Below are 22,540 nucleotides of genomic sequence, written 5' to 3' on the forward strand. Positions count from 1 at the left end.
TAGTTTCCAAAGCCAAGAATTGAGCCTCTCCACTAGTATTAGATGATGCTGAGGGGGTGCGGATGGCAATGGGGGTGTAGGAATATAAGAAACTGGCCCCAGCTCCTCAAATGTCTTATGGGATGGCCACGAGCATGTGGGTCCACACACATGCACTTACCCACATGTGCACACACACAAATAGATCACAGGCCTGGAGCACTGGGGCTCCTGAGTGAACGAATAGGGCCAGGCAGGGAAAATTCCGTGTGATCAGAGGCGTACTTTCTCAGCTCAGGCCTCCTCCAGGAGCGGGTGGTCGAAGAACTTCCGCAGTTTCTGAGCAAGGGGTCTTCTCATTCCTCCAGAGAGGAAAGGAGAAGGAACCCACCACCCCCATTTCTGGGCCTGACTGGGCTGCCCAGTCTAAGGAGGGGGATGTTTGGGGCAGAGCCCCAAGGAGCTTCAGACTAGGCCTGCCTGCCGGGCGCCTCCCTCCCCTCCCTCCTGCTGACACGACTCTTGCTTCCAGGGGCTGATGGTGGCCATCTTGTACTGCTTTGTCAACAATGAGGTAAGGCCTGCGGAGGGACGTGGAGCCCTGGTGGGCTGCTACCAATGGCCGTCCTGTGGTTGTGCAGTGGGGTTCTTCAGTCTTTTCAGCTGAAATCCTTACTCACCCCACTGAGGCACTGAAGTGGAGGAGGCACCTTATCCCTGTATGGTTTCCTGTGCCTGGGTCTCTCCATCTCTCTCTCTCTCTCTCTCTCTCTCTCTCTCTCTCTCACACACACACACACACACACACACACACACACACACACACACACACACATGTGCAGGATGCCCTAACCATATATGAACTTGGGGAAGACCCAGCCTCATGTTAAGAGGGTCTTGAGTGAACAAGTGGTGGTGACTGTTACAAGTCACATGCTTGGGGCTTTGAAAATCACCATCTCATGTACTTGTCCCTGCCTCCCCGCAAAAAATATCGCTGCCAAAATTCTGGTTTCGATATTTTCATTTCTCACACATGAGAACGCTGAAGATCAGAGAGTCAGAGACACACCCCCGGTTTGGCCTGGAAATAGTGCAGAGTCAGGACTGAAATGAATTCTGACTGGAAGGAGAAAGCTCCCTTCTGTGCGTGCAGGCGAGGACCCTGTCCACCATGGGAAGCCACCCGTGGCTTCCTGGTGGCTGGGGTCGGGGTCGGGGGTTGTTGCTGAGCAGATCCCCAGCTGGCCTCTCCCCTCGGGCTCTCCCAGGAGACCCCGCTCGGAGCGCCCAGAGAGCCTGCCTTGTTCCGGCACGTTGCCCGGTTCCTTTCAAGCCTCCGCAGACGCCTCAGGCCCTGGCTCCTCCAGGCCCACGGACAGACATGTCACCATCACTGGGTCACAAAAACACACGTGGCTCCTGGGCTGAGACCTCTGTCCATAAGAGCTGTTCTCCAGGCCCAGGGTTGCCTTGGCAATGTGGGGTACTTTTGACCCAAGGAGAAAAGATGGCCCTGGCATTGGTCCTGCGTGGCTGCCAAGGCCTGCGCCAGCTGCCAGTGGGCAGGGAGTGGGCACAGGGGAGGGGAGGCCTGGGGGGTGGCGTTGCTGTGGCTCTTGTGACTCAGGAGCCTGAGTACTGGTCCTGAGTTCTGCTCCTGCCCGGCTGTGCGACCGGGGCAGTCACCGCTTCTCTCCCCAAGTGTAAATGCAGGTGAATGAGCTTTACCAACTCAGCCCAAATGCCAGAGCCTGGCGTGGTGCCCGGCCCGAGGACATCAGAGGCAGGAATGAGGGTAAACTGAGGGTGAGGAGGCATGCTGACAGGAGTGGTAGGACAGGGGTCCAGGATTCATGTTGTCATCTTTGTCGTTTCACTGTGAGAGCTCAGTAATAGAAGAAACCCAATGTCAGGTGCTCATTTAGTTAGTCATTTATTCATTTGGCTCATTTAAAACAACAGGTTATCAGGAGTACCTGATATATGCTGGGCACTGTGCGAGGTCCAGGAAGGAAGGTGTGGTCCCGGCCCTCGTGGTGCACCTCCCAAGTGTGGGGGAGGGGGGAGACATGGCCAGAAACAAGCGTGGCCTAGAGTCATGGGCGGGGACTTCCCTGGCGGTCCAGTGGTTGGGACTCCGCGCTTCCAGTGCAAGGGGTGTGGGTTTGATCCCTGGTCAGGGAGCTAAGATCCCACCCGCCGCAGGGCATGGCCAAAAAAACAAAGAGTTAAAAGAGTCATGGACAGCAGGAGACCAAGCGTTAGGACACTGGCTTTGGAGTCAGCCCAGATCTAGGTTCAGGTCCTGGCTGAGATTGGGAGAAATACTTAAATCTCTGCACCTCAGTTTCCTTACCTTTAAGCAGGTTGCTGTGAAAGTCAATAATCTATGGAGAGTGCTGGGCATATTGTAAGCGCCCTGTGAAGGATGGTTTCTAATGACAATTGTCGTTACGGGGGCCACAGCAGAGGTTCAGGAAAAGTGCTGAGGGAGAGGGAGGCAGAAGGGGGGACAGTCCTGGTCCTGTCCGACTTCTTGCTGGTATCCGTGAGACCTCTCCAGTCCCCGAGGTGGCTTCCCATGGGTGTACCTCAGTTTACCGTCTCTCCCCACCTCCCCAGTGAAGGGCTGTGCCACAAGACTGGCCTGCCTGCTGCTGCACAGGCAGAGGCCACCACCGGCCTCGGGTGTTCTCGTCCCAGCTGTCAACACACGCGTCACACACTCAGCCGGGTATCGAACTGGCACGGAGCAGGGGGGCCGTGGGTGGTGTCTACTCAGCCTCCCTCCCTCACCCAAGCCTGGGCTTGGCGACGCTGCCTGGGATACTGGGGCCATCCTGGCAGGCAGGCTCTGGGCCATCTCAGCTTCACTCAGTTCAGAGAAAGTTCTTTTAAGGAAAGGCATGTGGCCACAGCAGGCACCCTGATGGGCTTAGCTAGATGGATGGCAGCCCTGCAGGAAGAGAAGCGGGGTGTTTGCACAGGGACTGATGGGGCGTTGGCAGTGAGCCTCTTACCCACAGCTGCTGACAGCTGGCCGTCCTGGTGGCTGGGGCCTGAGAGGGAGAGCCCAGGCCCCAGAAACCCTGATGTGGGGAGGCCTGGTGGCAAGGCGGCGGGGGTCGGGGGGTCGGGGCATCAGAGAAGCTCTGGAAAGCAAACATATGGGCACATCCCCTGGTAGGGCACTCCAGATGCCCTGGGCTGGCTGTGCAGGTTCCAGCAGCCTGTCTGGGGGACCAGAATCATGGGCCATCACAAGGAACCACGGCATTGCCACAAGCCCTCAAGTGACTTGGGCTCTGCAGCGTTACTTGGTTTGTATCCTTCTGCTCCCACAACCTGGTCCCCAAGCATCAGCTCTCTTGAGAAGGCTTTTCCTGATGGGGACGCTAAACCCAGCAAAGCAGGGATTCTGGTTGGTTGAACTCACCTGGGCAGCACCCACCGTGGGTTGGGACCAGTTCCTGGATGGGATTAGTGCAAATCCAGGCTGAGAAGCCCTTGTACACAGCCCCCTCTTCACTGCTACTACTAGTTCCAGCCTCATTCTCCCTGTCTCCTCTTCCTCCCCCACGAGGCACTGGGGCCTGGATAAAAGCCCTCAGGGAGTTTAGAAAGGTCTGGTGTGGACGCCATGAGGGGCAGGGAGGGCTGTCCCTCTTCTCAGTCACCCAAACTGAAATCGGCAGAGTGCTTGCTCTGAAGTCAGATTCTCTCTTTTCCTTTTCTTCTCTCTCCCATCTTCCGTCTCCCCGCATCTCTCTGTCACTCCTTCTCTTCCATTAAATAATACTGTGATGGATTGTAAAAGGTACTTAGCCGAGTCACAGAGTTTAGAGATGGAAGAGACCAATTAGATCATCAAGCCCGGCTCTTTTCCGAGAAGAAGCAGAAAATAGGAGACAACAATAAACAATTTTATTGGGATATTAATTTAGGCGCCCGGAGGCCTTGACTTGTGTCTCTTAATATAATGCGGTGGATTTTTTCTCTTCCCTGTAATGTAATAATGGGGCCATATTGTGGGCAGTTGGTTTGCATGATGGCTTTTTCTTCCCTCCTTCTCCCACGGAAGGTCCAGATGGAGTTTCGGAAGACCTGGGAGCGCTGGCGGCTCGAGCACCTGCACATCCAGAGGGAGAGCAGCATGAAGCCCTTCAAGTGTCCCACCAGCAGCCTGAGCTGTGAGGGCACAGTGGGCAGCAGTGTGTACGCAGCCTCCTGCCAGGCCTCCTGCAGCTGAGACTCCAGCACCTGCCCTCCCTGTGGTCTCGCCGCCGGCTGGGCAGCCATCCCAGGTGGGAGAGACCCTCCCGGGGAACGGGGGAAGGGGGTGCAGGGGGAGCTGCACATGGCACACACACGTACTTCCCTGCCTTCCCTCCCTAAGCCCATCAGACAGGCAAATGGGACCTGTGGACATATTTTCTCCGGGGAGAAGCGGCCTGTTAATTTGATCACTGTGGCGGGCAGAGGAGAAAAAACGATTGCTGCTAAAACGAGGAGGATTTCTTCCTGTTAAGTCACAAGGCCCCTGGGGTTCCCCCGGACTCAAACTCAAGGTCAATGGCTTATTAGTGGGACTGGGGCTTGTAAGAGGACATGGCGCCGAAGGAGGCGGATGTAACCTCAGCCAAGCACGGAGCTTGGGTAACGCCAGCCACCCCCGACCTGCCTCCTCGTTAAGGGAGCCCGGGCACATGTCCGGGTTGCTCGTTTCCCTCATCTGGGCCCTCATCTCTCACCATCCACCGCCCCAGCGGGCGGTGTTGAGAATGAACATTGAGAAGGTGTCTGAAAGTTTTCTTTTCTGGTCCTTCCTTCTTCCCTGGATATTTGAGTTGCTTTGGTGCCTGTGCCCACCACACCCAGGGAATCAAGGCAGGGCCACCGCCCAGGAGTCCAGCCCTGGGTATGAGCTCTGAATACTATTGTAGAGATGCTCAGGAATCCTGTGGGGCTCATCTAGGGGGCTTCAGGAATGTCCATGCTGGGGGTGTAGACTACTTGCTACTGTGGGGAACCCGGAAGGCAGAGAGAGATTGCCTCCACCTCTCCATGGACGTGCTTTTTACTTGTGAACAGATAATGTATCTCGCATGGGTGTTTGGGTGCACCCTCTTAACTTTAGGGGATGTGACCAAGAAGAGACTCTTCTGGGGACTCTACCAGTCCCCACTGTGACCGTGCAGGCGGGCTTCCCCTGCCCTTTGAAATTCCCCCACTTGGGAGCTTGTATGTACTTTGCTCATTTTTCTCTGTTGCTGTGAATAGTCTGCATGGGCACATGTGCAACTCTGATTTCTCCCACGACATACTAAATCACTAAGTCCTAAGTCACTGTGGTGGTTTTGATGTTGTTTGGGGTTGTGGGAGAGATAATGACTTGACTCATCCATGCTTTGAGCTACTGAATGTTTGCCCTGCCTCCAGCCTCATCCCATAGATAATGAGCATCAGAGAGGCTAGAGGGAGAAAACCTAGCAATCCTGCCCCAGCCACAGGGGTAAAGCAGACATGTAGCACCACTGCAGATACCGAGACAAAAGGGGAACAGCCGTACCGCAGAGGTTGGCAATGGAGTTCATGGATATGGAACTCAGAGCAGAAGAGAACTCTTGGGAGTCCAGACCTTCTGGGAGGGCAGAAGGAGAATCTCTGGATGAATTCCTTTATGAATTGATCTTTCCCTCCTTTTTGAGTGGCGGGGACCCTCCCCCAAAGCCTTGTGCCAGACACATTCTCCTCTGCCCCTCAGAGAGGCATGTGATGTGCAGGGAAAATAATAATGGGACATAAAACACATCAAGCAGATAATTCCTTATACTCCAGCTTCAGTGAAGTGTTGTGTCTCTGTTAATGGGGAAGTGGAACCTCAGACTAAAGAAAGGATTTGTGAAGACTGCCTCCTTGACTGAGAAAATGTAGACAGGTGGGGGCAAGGAGAGTCCTGCTTCCCCAGAATAAGGGCAAACTCCCTGACAGGCATCTTGCATTTGCTTTTCTCTTCGGGGTGGCGAGTGCGGTGGGGAGAAAAGTGCTGGTGGGTTGATTGGGGGGAATACAGCTCTGGTGCCAGTGTTTCCATTTTGGATAAAGTGAAAACATTTGAGAATCATTAATACGCTACACAGCAACAAAGAAAGGGACCGATTGATATTATCTTCAAGAAATAAATTTTTGAGGGGAAGAATTGTGGGGAGAAGGTACTTAGTTAGGCGCTTGGGACGCTCAGACCATTTGGTTTACACTGTAAGTTCTTTTTCCAATTGGTACTGATTCCTGGTTTCAGAATGCTCATCACACCCCCCTGCCCCAAGCCTTTTAACACCGAGGAACGGTTTCCTTATCGGATACATACCAGATGCTGAATTGAAGAAATATTTTCTTTGCTCCAAGACCTGCACTATTAATATTCATTTGGGTGGCAGTGCACTCCCTCCAAGGCTATTCCCAAACTCTCCTAAGTTCTAAATACAGCACTCTAACAGATCTGGGAACTATCGAATGCAATGTACTCAGAAATTCCACTAGCTGTTTCCATGCCTGGTGCCGTAAGTCTGGAGCTTGCTGAGAACACCCTTGCTTGCCTCTGCCCTGGGGGTACTGTCGCTGACCCGCAGGATTAGGTGTTTTGTGAGTTGTGCAGTCTGGTCGCATTACTGTCATGAAGAGAGGCTGAGTTCAGCACTCTGGCCAGCTCCCCCCTGAACTTAAATCATGTCAACTCGTCTTTTCATATGAATCTTTGGAGCCACTAAATCACAGAACTGAGACAAACCACTTACAATGCAAAGTTGCCTTCCCTTTAAAACAACTTTCCTAATTTGCGATTGCCTCAATGCAATTTATGCTGAAGACTACAGCAGCGGACTTCTCAGAGACTCAGAGCGGGGAAAGATCTTGGAGATCACTCTGCTCTGGTCTAGAGAATTGAGGAGGGTAGCTTGCAGAGGTGATCTACCCAAGGTCACAGTGCTAGATGGTGGCTGAGCTGGGCTAGGACCCAGGCCAACTTCCACCTCCCGGTCCAGTGAAGCCTCTGGAAAGAACAGGTGAAAAATATAAATGGCCATTCAAGACACTCGAAGTGAAAGTTGGCAGTGTTATCTGGAGTTGCAGTTAAAGAGAAAACACAGCAGCAGAAATAGACAAGTCAGATGGCACAGGTGCCATCTCCTCAATGATTTATACCGCTGAGAACAGGGGGAGGGTGTGCTTTACTACCTACTCTAGTACCTCATTCATCCTTGTCTTAAAATTAAGAAATGAAATGCATCAGAGCACATGTATACATAGAAACAGCAAGTGAGCTTTTTTTTAAACATCTTGAGGTATAATTGCTTTACAATGTTGTGTTAGTTGCTGCTGTATAAAGAAATGAGTCAGCAACACGTATATATATATCCTCATATCCCTCCCTCTTGCGTCTCCCTCCCACTCTCCCTATCCCACCCCTCTAGGTGGTCACAAAGCACCGAGCTGATCTCCCTGTGCTACACGATATAAATGAACATTGTGGTACATGACTTTTTTTTTTAACATGACTCTTTTTGAATTATGGTTTTCTCAGGGTATATGCCCAGTAGTGGGATTGCTGGGTATATGGTAGTTCTATTCTTAGTTTTTTAAGGAAACTCCATACTGTTCTCCATAGTGGCTGTATCAATTTACATTCCCACCAACAGTGCAAGAGGGTTCCCTTTTCTCCACACCCTCTCCAGCATTTATTGTTTGTAGATTTTTTGATGATGGCCATTCTGACCGGTGTGAGGTGATACCTCATTGTAGTTTTGATTTGCATTTCTCTAATGATTAGTGATGTTGAGCATCCTTTCATGGGTTTGTTGGCCATCTGTATGTCTTCTTTGGAGAAATGTCTATTTAGGTCTTCTGCCCATTTTTGGATTGGGTTTTTTTTTTTTTTTTTTTTGATATTGAGCTGCATGAGCTGCTTGTATATTTTGGAGATTAATCCAGGTGAGCCATTTTTGACAGCAGATCCAGCACTCTTTTAATGGGTTGGTTTAATGTTTCTCTGATGCATCTGTGCTTGTTTGGGAAGTTGTACTGATAGCCACACATAGTGGACAAAAAGAACCTAAAAACCTGACCCTCTTCTTTGCCTCTCTAGTGCTCCCTGAAGTTGGAGAAGACTAGCAAACTGGGCAACTTTAGCCTAGCAAAGATGGCACAGCTGCCACGGAGCGCAAACACAGTTCACATGCAAGTCCCAAAAGGCTTGGTCCCCTCACCGGTGTGGGCCATGTTTCAGCAGCTGCTGTCCCCATTCCCTCCTGTTTCTTCCAGAAGCAAAGAACACTGTGTGTGTATGTGTGTGTGTGTGTGTGTGTGTGTGTGCGCATAGCAGCATAAAGTTAGGAGATGATGAATCCAGAATCATCCCACCCACTGTGAAGGTCAGGGGACCGCACAGCCTGGGGCAAGGATGGGTGGGAGCCTGAACGATAGATGCTTCCTCTCCATGCACAGACAGGGCTCCCATTATTGCTAATGCCTGCGACGTGCTCAGGGAAGGCAAGATACACTCCAAAGGGTTATTTTTCCCTCCACTGAATTGATTCTAATCTACAGTGCTGACCCTGCTTTTGGTTCCTAAGAGCCAAACTCTGTAAAATATATGTCAGCTTACTCTGCTAAGACAGCTATGTGAATAACATGCTAAAACTCAACAGAAACCAAATTAGTATCAACTCTTTTTTTTCCTTTTCACGGCTGCAGCAAATTTTCTTGAGGGGAAAAAAATGACCCAATGTGAGAAACTCCTGCAAACAACATCACCTTGTCCCTACAGTGTTACCTGCTGGCTCAAACCAGCTCTCCTGCCCCATGCCGAGGGCCGTATCAAGGAAGTGTTGTGAAGCAGTATAATTTCAAACACTTAAAGCCACAGTGTGTCCACAGTATCTATAATTACTTCTGCTCTGGATACAGATTGGCAGGAAGCAGAGAAGCATAATCATTTTCCAATTAACTCCCCAAAGTCTTTTGGACTTGGCCTATATCTGAATTTATCAGAGGAGAGAGTTTTCTCTCTTCCCCTTCTCCCATTCCAACCAGTTTTTCTGGATCTCATCCAGCAGGGGTGCATTTTTCCCCTGAGGCATCCGACCTCCTCCCCAGCCCCACATTTACCCCCTCTCACCTCCCCTCCCTGAGGTGAGCTTCCCACACTTCTCCCCCAGCTGCCTCAGTAAGAGGTGACCCTGCCAGCTGTGCTGGGAATGCCGTGCTCTTGGCTGTGACCAATTTCGGGGTGAAGCTGAGAGTGAGGCGTTGCCAGGACTGAAGTGATGCCCCACATCGCACACTCTGGCACAGCGAGGAGCATTGCAGCCAGCAGCGTGGATCCTAACTTACATTGGGGTTATGCAACCTTTCGGATGGGGCCTTGTCAAAACTATCAGTCATCAGTCAACCCCGACAATCTAGCGTGACTAATTATCTCTGTATCAGAGCAATCCAGGAGAAGAAAAACATATATAAATGAGAGTGTTTGGATTTGGTGGAAAAAAAAGAGCTCCCAGCAAAGTTTGGAACATATAACAAGTTAGGGTCTAGGCTTTCCTGCAAGGGGAACCAGTGGGGGTGGTCAGGAAGGGGCAAGATTCGCAGCAGACAGACAGCGCTGGATCTTGCCAAATGGTTCACGCTTTACTTCCAAATCTGCAGTTCCTCTAAACGCCTCCCACTAAAAATACTCACACCCTCAGAGCAGATAAACCTGAATATTAGTTTTGGGCCGGGGTGGGGGGGGGGGTGTTGATGCAGAGCTTAGATGCACCAAGAGAGACGTGAGCCAAGCTCTCAGGAGGGACAAAGCTGAATTTTATCTTCAGTGCTCTCGGGGGATGTCTGCGCTCCATGAATGTTTAAACAAGATAATCTTCATGTGATTTCCTAATGCATAAATTCACGTAAAATATGACCTGCGTCTATAGGTAGCAAATGTGTATGGTGTATAATTCCTCGTAGAGATGTGAATGGATTCGGGCTCTTTCCTAATTTGCCTTGTAAGTCAAATAAAAGCCTGTCGTTACTGTGTCTCTCCTGCTCTTCCTTGGGAGAAGGTTTTCTGCAATGTTGACCCAGGTGACTCATGGTGCAGTGGGAAAACACAAAAGATGCCGTTTCCAGCCCAAGGTGGGGAAGAATCCTTGCTCATTACTCATATCGTGATTTTCACCTTCAAAGCACTTACCAAGTACTAACTTATCCATCGCAGCCTTCGTGCAGGGACTGCACTGTCATTTAATTAGGGAAGTCGGTGGTCGAGCGGCTTACACAATGACTGAAAGCCATATATGGATGGGTATTTAATTCCACTCATTCATTTGATCTCCTGTCTAAATGAACTCAGTCCATTAAATCCATCTTTTAAAAAATGCTATAAAGGCACGAACCTTGTGTGCAAAGCAGCCACAGAATCTGAATGGAGCTGCCACTAAGAGATTCATCTTCAGAAAAACGAACTTTTCTCCAGTTTTAATAATCGCACGCTCTCCGGATTTGCAACTCACTCTCACGGAAGAGCAGAGGAATTGCAGATTCTCCCTAGTCCCTCCACCATTTCAGCCACCCCTGTTTGAAGATCACTGTACTGTTCTTACCTGAATGTCTCCTTAAACACACCTCTTTTTTAGACAAGCTGTGGGAATTGTTCCTTTCAGACATAAGAATCATAATTCTTTCTCTGAGAGCAAACTACAAATACAGCCAATTCCTGAGACGGGCAGACAGAACATCTGCATTTTGGTTTATCTGTATCCATCCTGCTTTCAGCTTCATTCACTCCCCTGTTGACAGTCTCGCCTTTCTGGGTCCTCATTCTTCCACTCAGCAGGAGCAGGATGGAGCCAGGAGGTTTCTTCTCCCTTCCCCACCTCCAGGAAAACACCTGCCCAAACCAGTAACGACCGCCACGTTTGTACGACATATGAGTCAGATAGAGGCGACCTCAGGGAAAAAGGTGCACTGCAGCTTAATGGGGCTTAGCCCCAGCCTGAAGAAAGGGTAAGCGGAGCTGCCTTCTCTGCTGAGGGCCAGCCACGGAGGAAATAAATGAGAATTGCTGGCCTCCAAACTCACCCATGTTCACACGCATTGTAAAGCCACATTCCAGGGACTGATGCCCCACCGGTGTGAAGGATCTCACTCATATGCCATGTGTGTTGACATTCCCAAGGGGTCGGAATCTCCCCCCAACCCAAAATCTTCATTCTCCTCTCAAAAGCCTATGCCATAAATGTGCTATTCAGTATCTTTCAGTCTCTCTCCACCCTCCTTCTTTCCCTCCCTCTCTCTCTTACACACACATTTCTCTACAGAGAAATACTGAAAACAGGTCTCCCTTACCCGAAATAGTGGGGAAAAAACCCCAGCAGTACAAACTGGAATAGATGACAAATGTAGCCGGAGAGTTGGAGAACATAGGAAAATAGATTCAATATGGGGACAAGGAAGGAGTAGAAACTGAGTGTCCTCAAAGGTGGGAAGGATAGGTGGGAAAGAGACGATGAAGAGGCCAGAACATAAGCAAAGTGAATAACGAAAAACAGCAGGCTCTTTAAATGTGAAAAAGAGCTGTAGTGAAAGAGGGGAGGAAATTGCAGAGGTAGAAAAAAAGAATGAGAATTACAAGTGGCGAGCCACAGCGGGCCAAGTTGGGAGCCTGTCTCTAGTCAATGTTATTAACTCCTTCCTCCATAAATCTGAGCTCTTCCCCTGGAGAGTTCTCTAATCCCAAGCTGTGATAGATTATTTTCTTTGGTACAAAGGCTCATTTTAACTAACAATGATTTTAGAAAGAGAAGAAGACCCACAGCCTAGAGCAAATCCAATAAAAAAAATTTTTTTCCCCCACTGATAACAGGACTCCAGTGTTAGAATGAATTAATGTGGCTCTTCCTCATGTAGGACCAATAGTCCTCAGAATTTATCGGTGTTACAACCTCCAAGAATAAAAATCAATAGCTGAGAATTATAAATGCTGAGCAGTCCCATGCCAAGGGATGGGAAGCTCTTTGGGGCTGAAGTAGGCTGGTAACACCTGGAGGGGATCGGTAAGCATTTTTTTTTTTTAAACTTTCCGTATCTCTAGGGTGAAAGAACAAGGACTTGAAATAATGTTTCCAAGTCCTGAACTGTGTTTCTAATTGCACCTTAGGTCATTGGCACTGAAAAGCTTCTTCACCAATTCATCCCAGGGTAGGATCTGACTTCTGCTTAATTGCTGGTCCCCAGGTTCTCAATTTTTTTTTTCCCATGTGAAAGTAATGTGCATATCTGAGAGGCTCCTGTGGACACATCCACAGTAGGCCCAGGCAAGTGAGGAGATTTACAGTATAAGGGTAATCCTGCAGTTGCACTAGTAAAATTGCAAACGAACATTCACAGATAATGATGATTTGCTACAAATTACTCTGATATGAACCTAATATTTTAGAGTGTGTGAACAATGAGAATCTCTGCTACAGAGTATGTTTCCTAGCACTTTATTCATTCAAGAAAAATTCCACAGATATAAAATGTATTCAAAGACCTTGCTACTCAAAGTATGGTCGGAAGACCTACAGCATCAGCATCACCTGGGAGCTTGCTTGAAATGCAGAATCTCAGGCTCTGGCCTGAGAATCAGAATCTGAATCTGCATTTAACAAGATCCCCAGGAGACGTGGATGGTCACTAAGGTCTGAGACCACTGTCCTGATAGGAACTGGCCTCTAATGACTCTTTTCCAAGAGTTGGAAATACAGAGTTTTAAACTGCAAAGAAGTTAGCCTGGTTTATACTATTCATACCAGTGAAAACTGAATACAACTTACATGTTCAACAACAGGGGATTGGCTAAATAAATGATGATACATTTATCCATACAAAAATATTATGCAGCTGTCAAAATCAATACTATAGAAGAATAACATGAGACTATGTTCAGAGTTTATCACTACACAAGTTTAATAGCTACAACAAAAAGACCATGGCTACTCTGCCTTTTAGGTCCAGTCTTCAACAATCTATGGCCATTTACATACGTACATTTCTGGCTTAAAAAGACAAGTGTTTTTTATGCCATATATTTTGCCCTCCAGAAAGTTTCAGAACCTTCAAAATTCCTAGTAACTTGAATTTACACTTATATTGAACCCCACTGGTACCCACCAATTAGATGCCACTTTACAATGAAATTACCCTCAAGGTCTTTCATCTTTCAAATCCTGGTATGGGAGGCAGAGAGTAGAGAACCAAAACGCAGGAGACACATACCCAAGTAAAGGCATCTCACTCTGGTTATGCTAAATCAATGTCCTTCCAACAACATCCTTTGGAAGGATAGTTAAAAGTACAGTTGAAAAGACATCTTATGTGCATTCATATTATATAAGTGAATCATGTTACATTAAGAACACAGTATAATTCTTCAGTATAATTTCTTGGCAATCAAGAAAAACATCCTTAACACCACACTTTACATAAGGTATTTACAAAAACACCTTCTTTTAGAAACTGGTAGAGATCATGAAACCTGCCAACCAAAGCACATTCACAGAAAGATAGACAAGATGAAAAGGCAGAGGGCTATGTACCAGATGAAGGAACAAGATAAAACCCCAGGACAACAACTAAATGAAGTGGAGATAGGCACCCTTCCAGAAAAAGAATTCAGAATAATGATAGCGAAGGTGATCCAGGACCTCAGAAAAGAATGGAGGCAAAGATCGAGAAGATGCAAGAAACGTTTAACAAAGACCTAGAAGAATTAAAGAACAAACAAACAGAGATGAACCACACAATAACTGAAATGAAAAATACACTAGAAGGAATCAATAGCAGAATAACTGAGGCAGAAGAATGACTAAGTGACCTGGAAGACAGAATGGTGGAATTCACTGCTGTGGAACAGAATAAAGAAAAAACAATGAAAAGAAATGAAGACAGCCTAAGAGACCTCTGGGACAACATGAAATGCAATAACACTTGCATCATAGGGGTCCCAGAAGGAGAAGAGAGAGAGAAAGGACCCGAGAAAATATTTGAAGAGATTATAGCCAAAAACTTCCCTAACATGGGAAGGGAAATAGCCACCCAAGTCCAGGAAGTGCAGAGTCCCATACAGGATAAACCCAAGGAGAAACACGCAGAGACACATAGTGATCAAACTGGCAAAAATTAAAGACAAATAAAAATTATTGAAAGCAGCAAGGGAAAAACAACAAATAACATACAAAAGAACTCCCATAAGGTAAACAGCTGATTTCTCAGCAGAAACTCTACAAGCCAGAAGGGAGTGGCATGATATACTTAAAGTGATGAAAGGGAAGAAACTACAACCAAGATTACTCTACCTAACAAGGATCTCATTCAGATTCAATGGAGAAATCAAATGCTTTACAGACTAGCAAAAGCTAAGAGAATTCAGAACCACCAAACCAGCTCTACAACAAATGCTAAAATAACTTCTCTAAGTGGGAAACACAAGAGAAGAAAAGGACCTACAAAAACAAACCCAAGACAATTAAGAAAATGGTAATAGGAACATACATATCGATAATTACCTTAAACATGAATGGATTAAATGCTCCAACCGAAAGACACAAAATGGATACAAAAGCAAGGCTTGCTGAATGGATACAAAAATAAGATCCATATATATGCTGAATGGATACAAAAACAAGACCCATATATATGCTGTCTATAAGAGACCCACTTCAGACCTAGGGACACATTCAGACTGAAAGTGAAGAGATGAAAAAAGATATTCCATGCCAATGGAAATCAAAAGAAACCTGGAGTAGCAATACTCATATCAGATAAAATAGACTTTAAAATAAAGAATGTTATAAGAGATAAGGAAGGACACTACATAATGATCAAGGGATCAATCCAAGAAGAAGATATAACAATTATAAATATATACGTACCCAACATAGGAGCACCTCAATACATAAGGCAACTGCTAACAGCTATAAAAGAGGAAATCGACAGTAACACAGTAATAGTGGGGGACTTTAACACCTCACTTATACCAATGGACAGATCATCCAAACAGAAAATTAACAAGGAAACATAAGCTGTAAATGACACAATAGATCAGACAGATTTAATTGATATTTATAGGACATTCCATCCAAAAACAGCAGATTACAGTTTCTTCTCAAGTGCGCACGGAACATTCTCCAGCATAGATCACATCTTGGGTCACAAATCAAGCCTCAGTACATTTTAGAAAATTGAAATCATATCAAGCATCTCTTCTGACCACAATGCTATGAGATTAGAAATCAATTACAGGGAAAAAAATGTAAAAACACATAACACATGGAGGCTAAACAATACGTTACTAAATAACCAGGAGATCACTGAAGAAATCAAAGAGGAAATCAAAAAATACCTAGAGACAAATGACAATGAAAACAAGATGATCCAAAACCTATGGGATGCAGCAAAAGCAGTTCTAAGAGGGAAGTTTACAGCTATACAAGCCTACCTCAAGAAACAAGAAAAATCTCAAATAAACAATCTAACCTTACAACTAAAGGAACTAGAGAAAGAAGAACAAACCCCAAAGTTAGCAGAAGGAAAGAAATCATAAAGATCAGAGCAGAAATAAATGAAACAGAAACAAAGAAAACAATAGCAAAGATAAATAAAATTAAAAGCTGGTTCTTTGAGAAGATAAACAAAATTGATAAACCATTAGCCAGACTCATCAAGAGGGAGAGGACTCAAATCAATAAAATTAGAAATGAAAAAGGAGAGGTTACAACAGACACTGCAGAAATACAAAGCATCCTAGGAGACTACTACAAGCAACTCTATGCCAATAAAATGGACAACCTGAAAGAAATGGACAAATTCTTAGAAAGGTATAACCTTCCAAGACTGAACCAGGAAGAAATAGAAAATATGAACAGACCAATCACAAGTAATGAAATTGAAACTGTGATTAAAAATCTTCCATCACACAAAAGTCCAGGACCAGATGGCTTCACAGGTGAATTCTATCAAACATTTAGAGACGAGCTAACACCCATCCTTCTCAAACTCTTCCAAAAAATTGCAGAGGAAGGAACACTCCCAAACTCATTCTATGAGGCCACCATCACCCTGATACCAAAACCAGACAAAGATACTACAAAAAAAGAAAATTACAGACCAATATCACTGATGAATATAGATGCAAAAATCCTCAACAAAATACTAGCAAACAGAATCCAACAACACATTAAAAGGATCATACACCACAATCAAGTGGGATTTATCCCAGGGATGCAAGGATTCTTCAATATGCGCAAATCAATCAATGTGATACACCATATTAACAAACTGAAGAAGAAAAAACATATGATCATCTCAATAGATGCAGAAAAAGCTTTTGACAAAATTCAACACCCATTTATAATAAAAACTCTCTAGAAAGTGGGCATAGAGGGAACCTACCTCAACATTAAATAAAGGCCATATACGACAAACCCACAGCAAATTTCATTCTCAACGGTAAAAAACTGAAAGCATTACCTCTAAGATCAGAAACAAGACAAGGATGTCCACTCTCGCCACTATTATTCAGCATCGTTTTAGAAGTCCTAGCCACAGCAATCAGAGAAGAAAAAGAAATAAAAGGAATACAAATTGGAAAAGAAGAAGTAAAACTGTCACTGTTTGCAGATGACATGATACTATACATAGAGAATCTTAAAGATGCCACCAGAAAACTACTAGAGCTAATCAATGAATTTGGTAAAGTTGCAGGATACAAAATTAATGCACAGAAATCTCTTGCATTCCAATACACCAATGATGAAAAATCTGAAAGAGAAATTATGGAAACACTCCCATTTACCACTGCAACAAAAAGAATAAAATACCTAGGAATAAACCTACCCAGGGAGACAAAAGACCTGTATGCAGAAAACTATAAGACACGGATGAAAGAAATTAATGATGATACCAACAGTCGGAGAGATATACCATGTTCTTGGATTGGAAGAATTAATATTGTGAAAATGACTACACTACCCTAAGCAATCTACAGATTCAATGCAATCCCTATCAAGTTACCAATGGCATTTTTTATAGAACTAGAACAAAAAATTTCACAATTTGTATGGAAACACAAAAGACCCCGAAGAGCCAAAGCAGTCTTGAGGGGAAAAAATGGAGCTGGAGGAATCAGACTCCCTGACTTCAGACTATACTACAAAGCTACAGTAAATCAAGACAATATGGTACTGGCACAAAAACAGAAATATAGATCAATGGAACAAGACTGAAAGCCCAGAGATAAACCCACGCACCTATGGTCAACTAATCTATGACAAAGGAGGCAAGGATATACAATGGAGAAAAGACAGTCATAAGTGGTGCTGGGAAAACTGGACAGCTACACGTAAAAGAATGAAATTAGAACACTCCCTAACACCATACACAAAAAATAAACTCAAAATGAATTAGAGACCTAAATGTAAGACTGGACACTATAAAACTCTTAGAGGAAAACACAAGAAGAACACTCTTTGACATAAATCACAGTAAGATCTTTTTTGATCCACCTCCTAGAGTAATGGAAATAAAACCAAAAATAAACAAATGGGACCTAATGAAACTTAAAATCTTTTGCAAAGCAAAGGATACTACAAACAAGACAAAAAGGCAACCCTCAGAATGGGAAAAAATATTTGCAAACGAATCAACGGACAAAGGATTAATCTCCAAAATATATAAACAGCTCATGCAGCTCAATATTAAAAAAACAAACAACCCAATCAAAAAATGGGCAGAAGACCTAAACAGACATTTCTCCAAAGAGGACATACAGATGGCCAAGAAGCACATGAAAAGCCGCTCAACATCACTAATTATTAGAGAAATGCAAGTCAAAACTACAATGAGGTATCACCTCACACCAGTTAGAATGGGCATCATCAGAAAATCTACAAACAACGAATCCTGGAGAGAGTGTGGAGAAAAGGGAACCCTCTTGCACTGTTGGTAGGAATGTAAATTGATACAGCCACTATGGAGAACAGTATGGAGGTTCCTTAAAAAACTAAAAATAGAATTACCACATGACCCAGCCATCCCACTACTGGGTATATACCCAGAGAAAACCATAATTCAAGAAGACACATGCATTCCAATGTTCACTGCTGCGCTACTTACAATAGCCAGGTCATGGAAGCAACCTAAATGCCCATCCACAGATGAATGGATAAAGAAGATGTGGTACATATATACAATGGAATATTACTCAGCCATAAAAAGGAACGAAACTGGGTCATTTGTAGAGACGTGGATGAATCTAGAGACTGTCATACAGAGTGAAGTAAGTCAGAAAGAGAAAAACAAATATCGTATATTAATGCATATATGTGGAACCTAGAAAAATGGTGCAGATGAACCGGTTTGCAGGGCAGAAATAGAGACACAGATGTAGAGAACAAATTTATCGACACCAAGGGGTGGGGAGCAGCAGGGGATGGGGGTGGTGGTGTGATGAACTGGGAGATTGGGATTGACATGTATACACTGATGTGTATAAAATGGATGACTAATAGAAACCTGCTGTATAAAAAAATAAAATAAAATTCAAAGAAAAAAACAAAAACTTATTACATTCAATTTTTATAGGATATTAATAAATACTGCCCCAAAATATGAAGGATTAAGTAATTAATTTAAAGTTAAAAGACAACTTTGGAACAGATATTTAAACTCTCCAAATTATCCAAAGAAACACACACAAAAAAGAGAAGCCATATGGTAAAAGAAGCAATATAAACAGAAAGTGTAACAAAACATGTGAGAAGATAAATAAGATTTCAATAAATATGACTGAGCTAAACTATTAAAAGAAAAATATTCTCATAGTGGATGATAAAGCAAACCCCAATTATTCTCTATATACAAGCAACACACCTACTAAAAATAACTCAGGCTGAAAACCAACGTATGGACAGAGGCATACTTAGCAAATGCAAACAAAAAAGTAGGTGAGCCAGTCTTAATATCAGATAAGGGTGAATTCAAGGCAAAAATCAATAAAGAAAACAAAGATGGCTTTTTATAATGGTAAAAGGGGACAATCTGTAATAAATACCTAAAATAATGCTTTTATGTATTCCAAAATCTGAATTTTAGAAAATTGCTCAAATATCTTAAAACTTGGTCAAAACTACTATAATCTCATGAAAATTATTGAAAATTTCATGAAAATATTAGCAACAGACCCTATCAGCACATTAAAAGAATAGTACATTATAATAAAGGATCATTTATTCTAGGAATAAAAGGATGGTTCAGTATGAGTAAATCTACAACATAATTGATTACATTAATTGACCAAAGAGAAAAATCACATAATCAAGACTCTACTATACTGGATTTCTTAAAATCTAACACCCATTTTTTATTTTAAGGAAAAAAAAGATTAACAACCTAAGTACAGATGAATAATTCCTTGAGCTATAAGTCTGTCTATCCATGCATCCACTTACCCTGAAGCCAGCAGTATGTTTAATGGGAAACTACTAAAGCATACTCATTAAAGTGAAGAACAAGATATCACTGACTCTTATTCTGATTTAACATTTTTCTGGACGTTCTAGGCAATGTCATTAGACAAAGAGAAAAAACAAGAAGTATAAAAATTGGGAAAAGAGGAGCTAAATTTTACATTATCTGAAAAGAAAATAATTATCTAACTATTTATATGCAAAGTCCAGGAGAACCAACTGAAAATTATAATTAGTAAGAAAATTCAGTAAAGGGGAAGAGCTGGTACAAAATTAATACACCAAAATCAATAGCTTTCATACTTATGTAACAACTAGTTGGAAGAAATAATGGAAGTCCTCAGGATGCATCACTTTTTCCCAAGCATGCTCTTCTCCTTCATGAGTATCACCTTTTTCCCAGGTGGTTTCCTGTGACTGAACTGCTACCTCCTTTCCCCTCCCTTTTTCCCTGCAGAGTACCTGATGCTCCTTCAAATTCAGCACCATGTCACCACTTCCAGGAAGCCCTCCCTGCTTCTGTAAGTGTTTTGATATCCCTTTTCTATGCTTTGGCCCTTCTTTAAATAGCACACTCTCAAAGGGCTCACCACGCAGTACTGTAACTGTCTGATTATTGGCTGCCTCCCCCCTTTGACTGTGAGCTCCTTGAGAAAAGGAACTTTGTCTGCATTATCTCTTTGTGTGCTGAGAGCCCAGCACCAGGCCTGCAAAAATAAGGTATTCCATCAAAGTCACAGCAGATACTGTGTTAGGCTTTTGATTCTCTTCATAAGAAATCATGACCCCCACAACTATAGAGCCCACGCACTCTGGAGCCTGCATGCCACAACCGGAGAGAAGCCTGCACGCCACAATGAAAGATCCTGCATGCCACAGCGAAAGATCCCGTACGCATGCCGCAACTAAGACCTGACACAGCCAAAAATAAATAAGTAAATAAATATTAAAAAAAAAAAAAAAGAAATCATGACCCGAAGACAGACAAACAGCTAAATGGAAGGTAGACAGATGGACAGATGGATAAACAGATTAGGAGAGATATGATAGATTCATGTAAGTTGAAAAAGCAGGTGCTGGTTAGTAGGTTGTTAGGCCGGATTTGATCACATTTATGAACTGTAATTCTTTCACTGATGAAAGAATGAATTTGGGGAAAAAAAATTTTTATTCAGTAAAATGCTGTCCAAAACTGTTAAATCAATGAATGCATAAGTGTATCTGTTCTAGAAACAAATGGTTACTGATAGCATTTGGTCCCTTTTCTAAAATATTTGTAATTTTTGTTGTGTTGATTTTTAGGATATTATGCTTTAGTTTTTAATTATCATGATAATATTATTGGTTTCCCCCAATTAAATCTTCCACTTAAAAAAACTAATGAAATGAAATTTTTAAAATGTATCTCAATAAAATAAAATGTATCTCAAAAAAATCTTCCACTTAACCATAAAAAGTAGAATGTATGAACATATTTCGTAAGCCAATCATTTTGCCATAACGTCAATATTTGTTAAGAAAATCTTAAAAGACGACTGAATAAAACATTATGTAAATGTTTTCACCAATAGGAAAAAAAAAAAGATAAGGTGCTCCGGAAATGAATGGATGGATGGACGAGTGGGTAGACAGATGGACGAATGAATGAATGACACAGAAAATCCCGTCTCCACATGATAGCCCAGGTGGCCTTTTAAAAATGGATATTGGATCATGCCATTCTCTTACATAAAACTTCAAATGCATGTAAATAAAAGCCGAACTCCTAAAAAGGAAAGTGAAGGGCAGAATCGTTTGTAGAGTGTGCTATCAAGCGTGGGCTTGAGAAAGAACAAACATGATGGAGGGAGGGAGGCTTTCTCATTGTATATCCTGTGGACCTCTTGAATTCTGGAACACATGCATATAAGTACAGAAATTAAATACTTTGTTCCTTTTTATATTTTGAAAGTGTTCTAAAATAAGCATGTGCTTCATTCTGTAATAACTTTTTAAAACTTCAAAAAATAAAGCACCTTTAATTATTATATAGTCTTGGGAGTTAATTCCTAATCATTTAAAAGCCGTATGTGTGTTTTGCTCTAGTTTTGCTTTCCAATGAACAGTTCAAAAAAATGGCAAGCCTGTTGCCCCCTTTTAAAATACACACCCATCTGTCTTTGCTTCATTCTAATAATCACTAAGTTTTCTTCCTATTTTAACATTTATGATTTATTTCATTGGCTCTTGATCTTTAGTAAGCTGGAGATAACCCCAGGGAGGCTGTTGAAATGAAAATTCTTGGGGTCCTACCCCCAAACATTGAGTCATGAGTCTGGTTGGGGCCCTAGAATCTGCATTTTAACATTACCACAGGAGATTCCAATACAGGTTGTCCACAGACCACACTTTCCAAAACATTCATTCATGACTTGAGGAAACGTAGTATTTTTCATAAAAAGTGACAATCCTACGTAGTGTAGAAGTCAGATTTGAAAGTGGTCTCTCCTTTTGATGACTATTCCCCCAACACACACATGCACATACTTATACCTTTATAAACATCTGTATTATGTTATACGCCGTATAATGTGGTTCTCTGTGTACTCACCTTGTCTTCTTTCCAGCTTTTTGAGAGTGAGATCCAAGTCTTTATCCACCCAATGCTCCAATGCTGTGAAATAAAAGTACGTGTGACAGAAACCAAAGCATACAGTTCAAATTTGACTTCCGTTGGCTTAGGGATCGAGTTTCTCTGCCAGCTGTATAAGTTCCTAGTCTTTTTCCCCCTACAAAGCTTAGATGTGGAAAAGCCCAGTGCTGACCCCCTCAACTGCAATGCAGCCTGCTGAGTGTAGAGAGGGGATGTTTTATTTTAAAGTATGCGTATAAATCACTCTGATAGCTTTCTCTGCCTTTCCCAGGACCTCTGATGAGCCCCTTCCTCCGTGAATCTTAAAGTGAAAAGAAAGTCTGGAACAGCAGTGCAAACGGTTCAGATAAATATCCCAATGGGTTTTCTACATTACATAAATTGT

General features: G+C 43.6%; 2 protein-coding genes across 2 annotated transcripts in view; one reads left to right on the forward strand and one right to left on the reverse strand.

The window, feature by feature from the left end:
- Positions 1-9,730, forward strand: part of GLP1R (glucagon like peptide 1 receptor) — a 37,225-nt gene extending 27,495 nt beyond the window's left edge. Inside the window, exons 12-14 of the mRNA XM_032650165.1 lie at positions 512-553; positions 4,064-4,286; positions 8,123-9,730. Coding sequence (XP_032506056.1) covers positions 512-553; positions 4,064-4,231 — 210 coding nt within the window. The 3' untranslated portion in view covers positions 4,232-4,286; positions 8,123-9,730. The remainder of the gene's footprint in view (positions 1-511; positions 554-4,063; positions 4,287-8,122) is intronic.
- Positions 3,890-22,540, reverse strand: part of SAYSD1 (SAYSVFN motif domain containing 1) — a 39,068-nt gene continuing 20,417 nt past the window's right edge. The window contains exons 2-3 of the mRNA XM_032650167.1: positions 22,114-22,176; positions 3,890-4,111 (exon numbers count right to left, since the gene is read on the reverse strand). Coding sequence (XP_032506058.1) covers positions 3,923-4,111; positions 22,114-22,176 — 252 coding nt within the window. The 3' untranslated portion in view covers positions 3,890-3,922. The remainder of the gene's footprint in view (positions 4,112-22,113; positions 22,177-22,540) is intronic.

Source organism: Phocoena sinus, chromosome 11 (assembly GCF_008692025.1).
Source record: "Phocoena sinus isolate mPhoSin1 chromosome 11, mPhoSin1.pri, whole genome shotgun sequence".
Classification (NCBI taxonomy): domain Eukaryota; kingdom Metazoa; phylum Chordata; class Mammalia; order Artiodactyla; family Phocoenidae; genus Phocoena; species Phocoena sinus.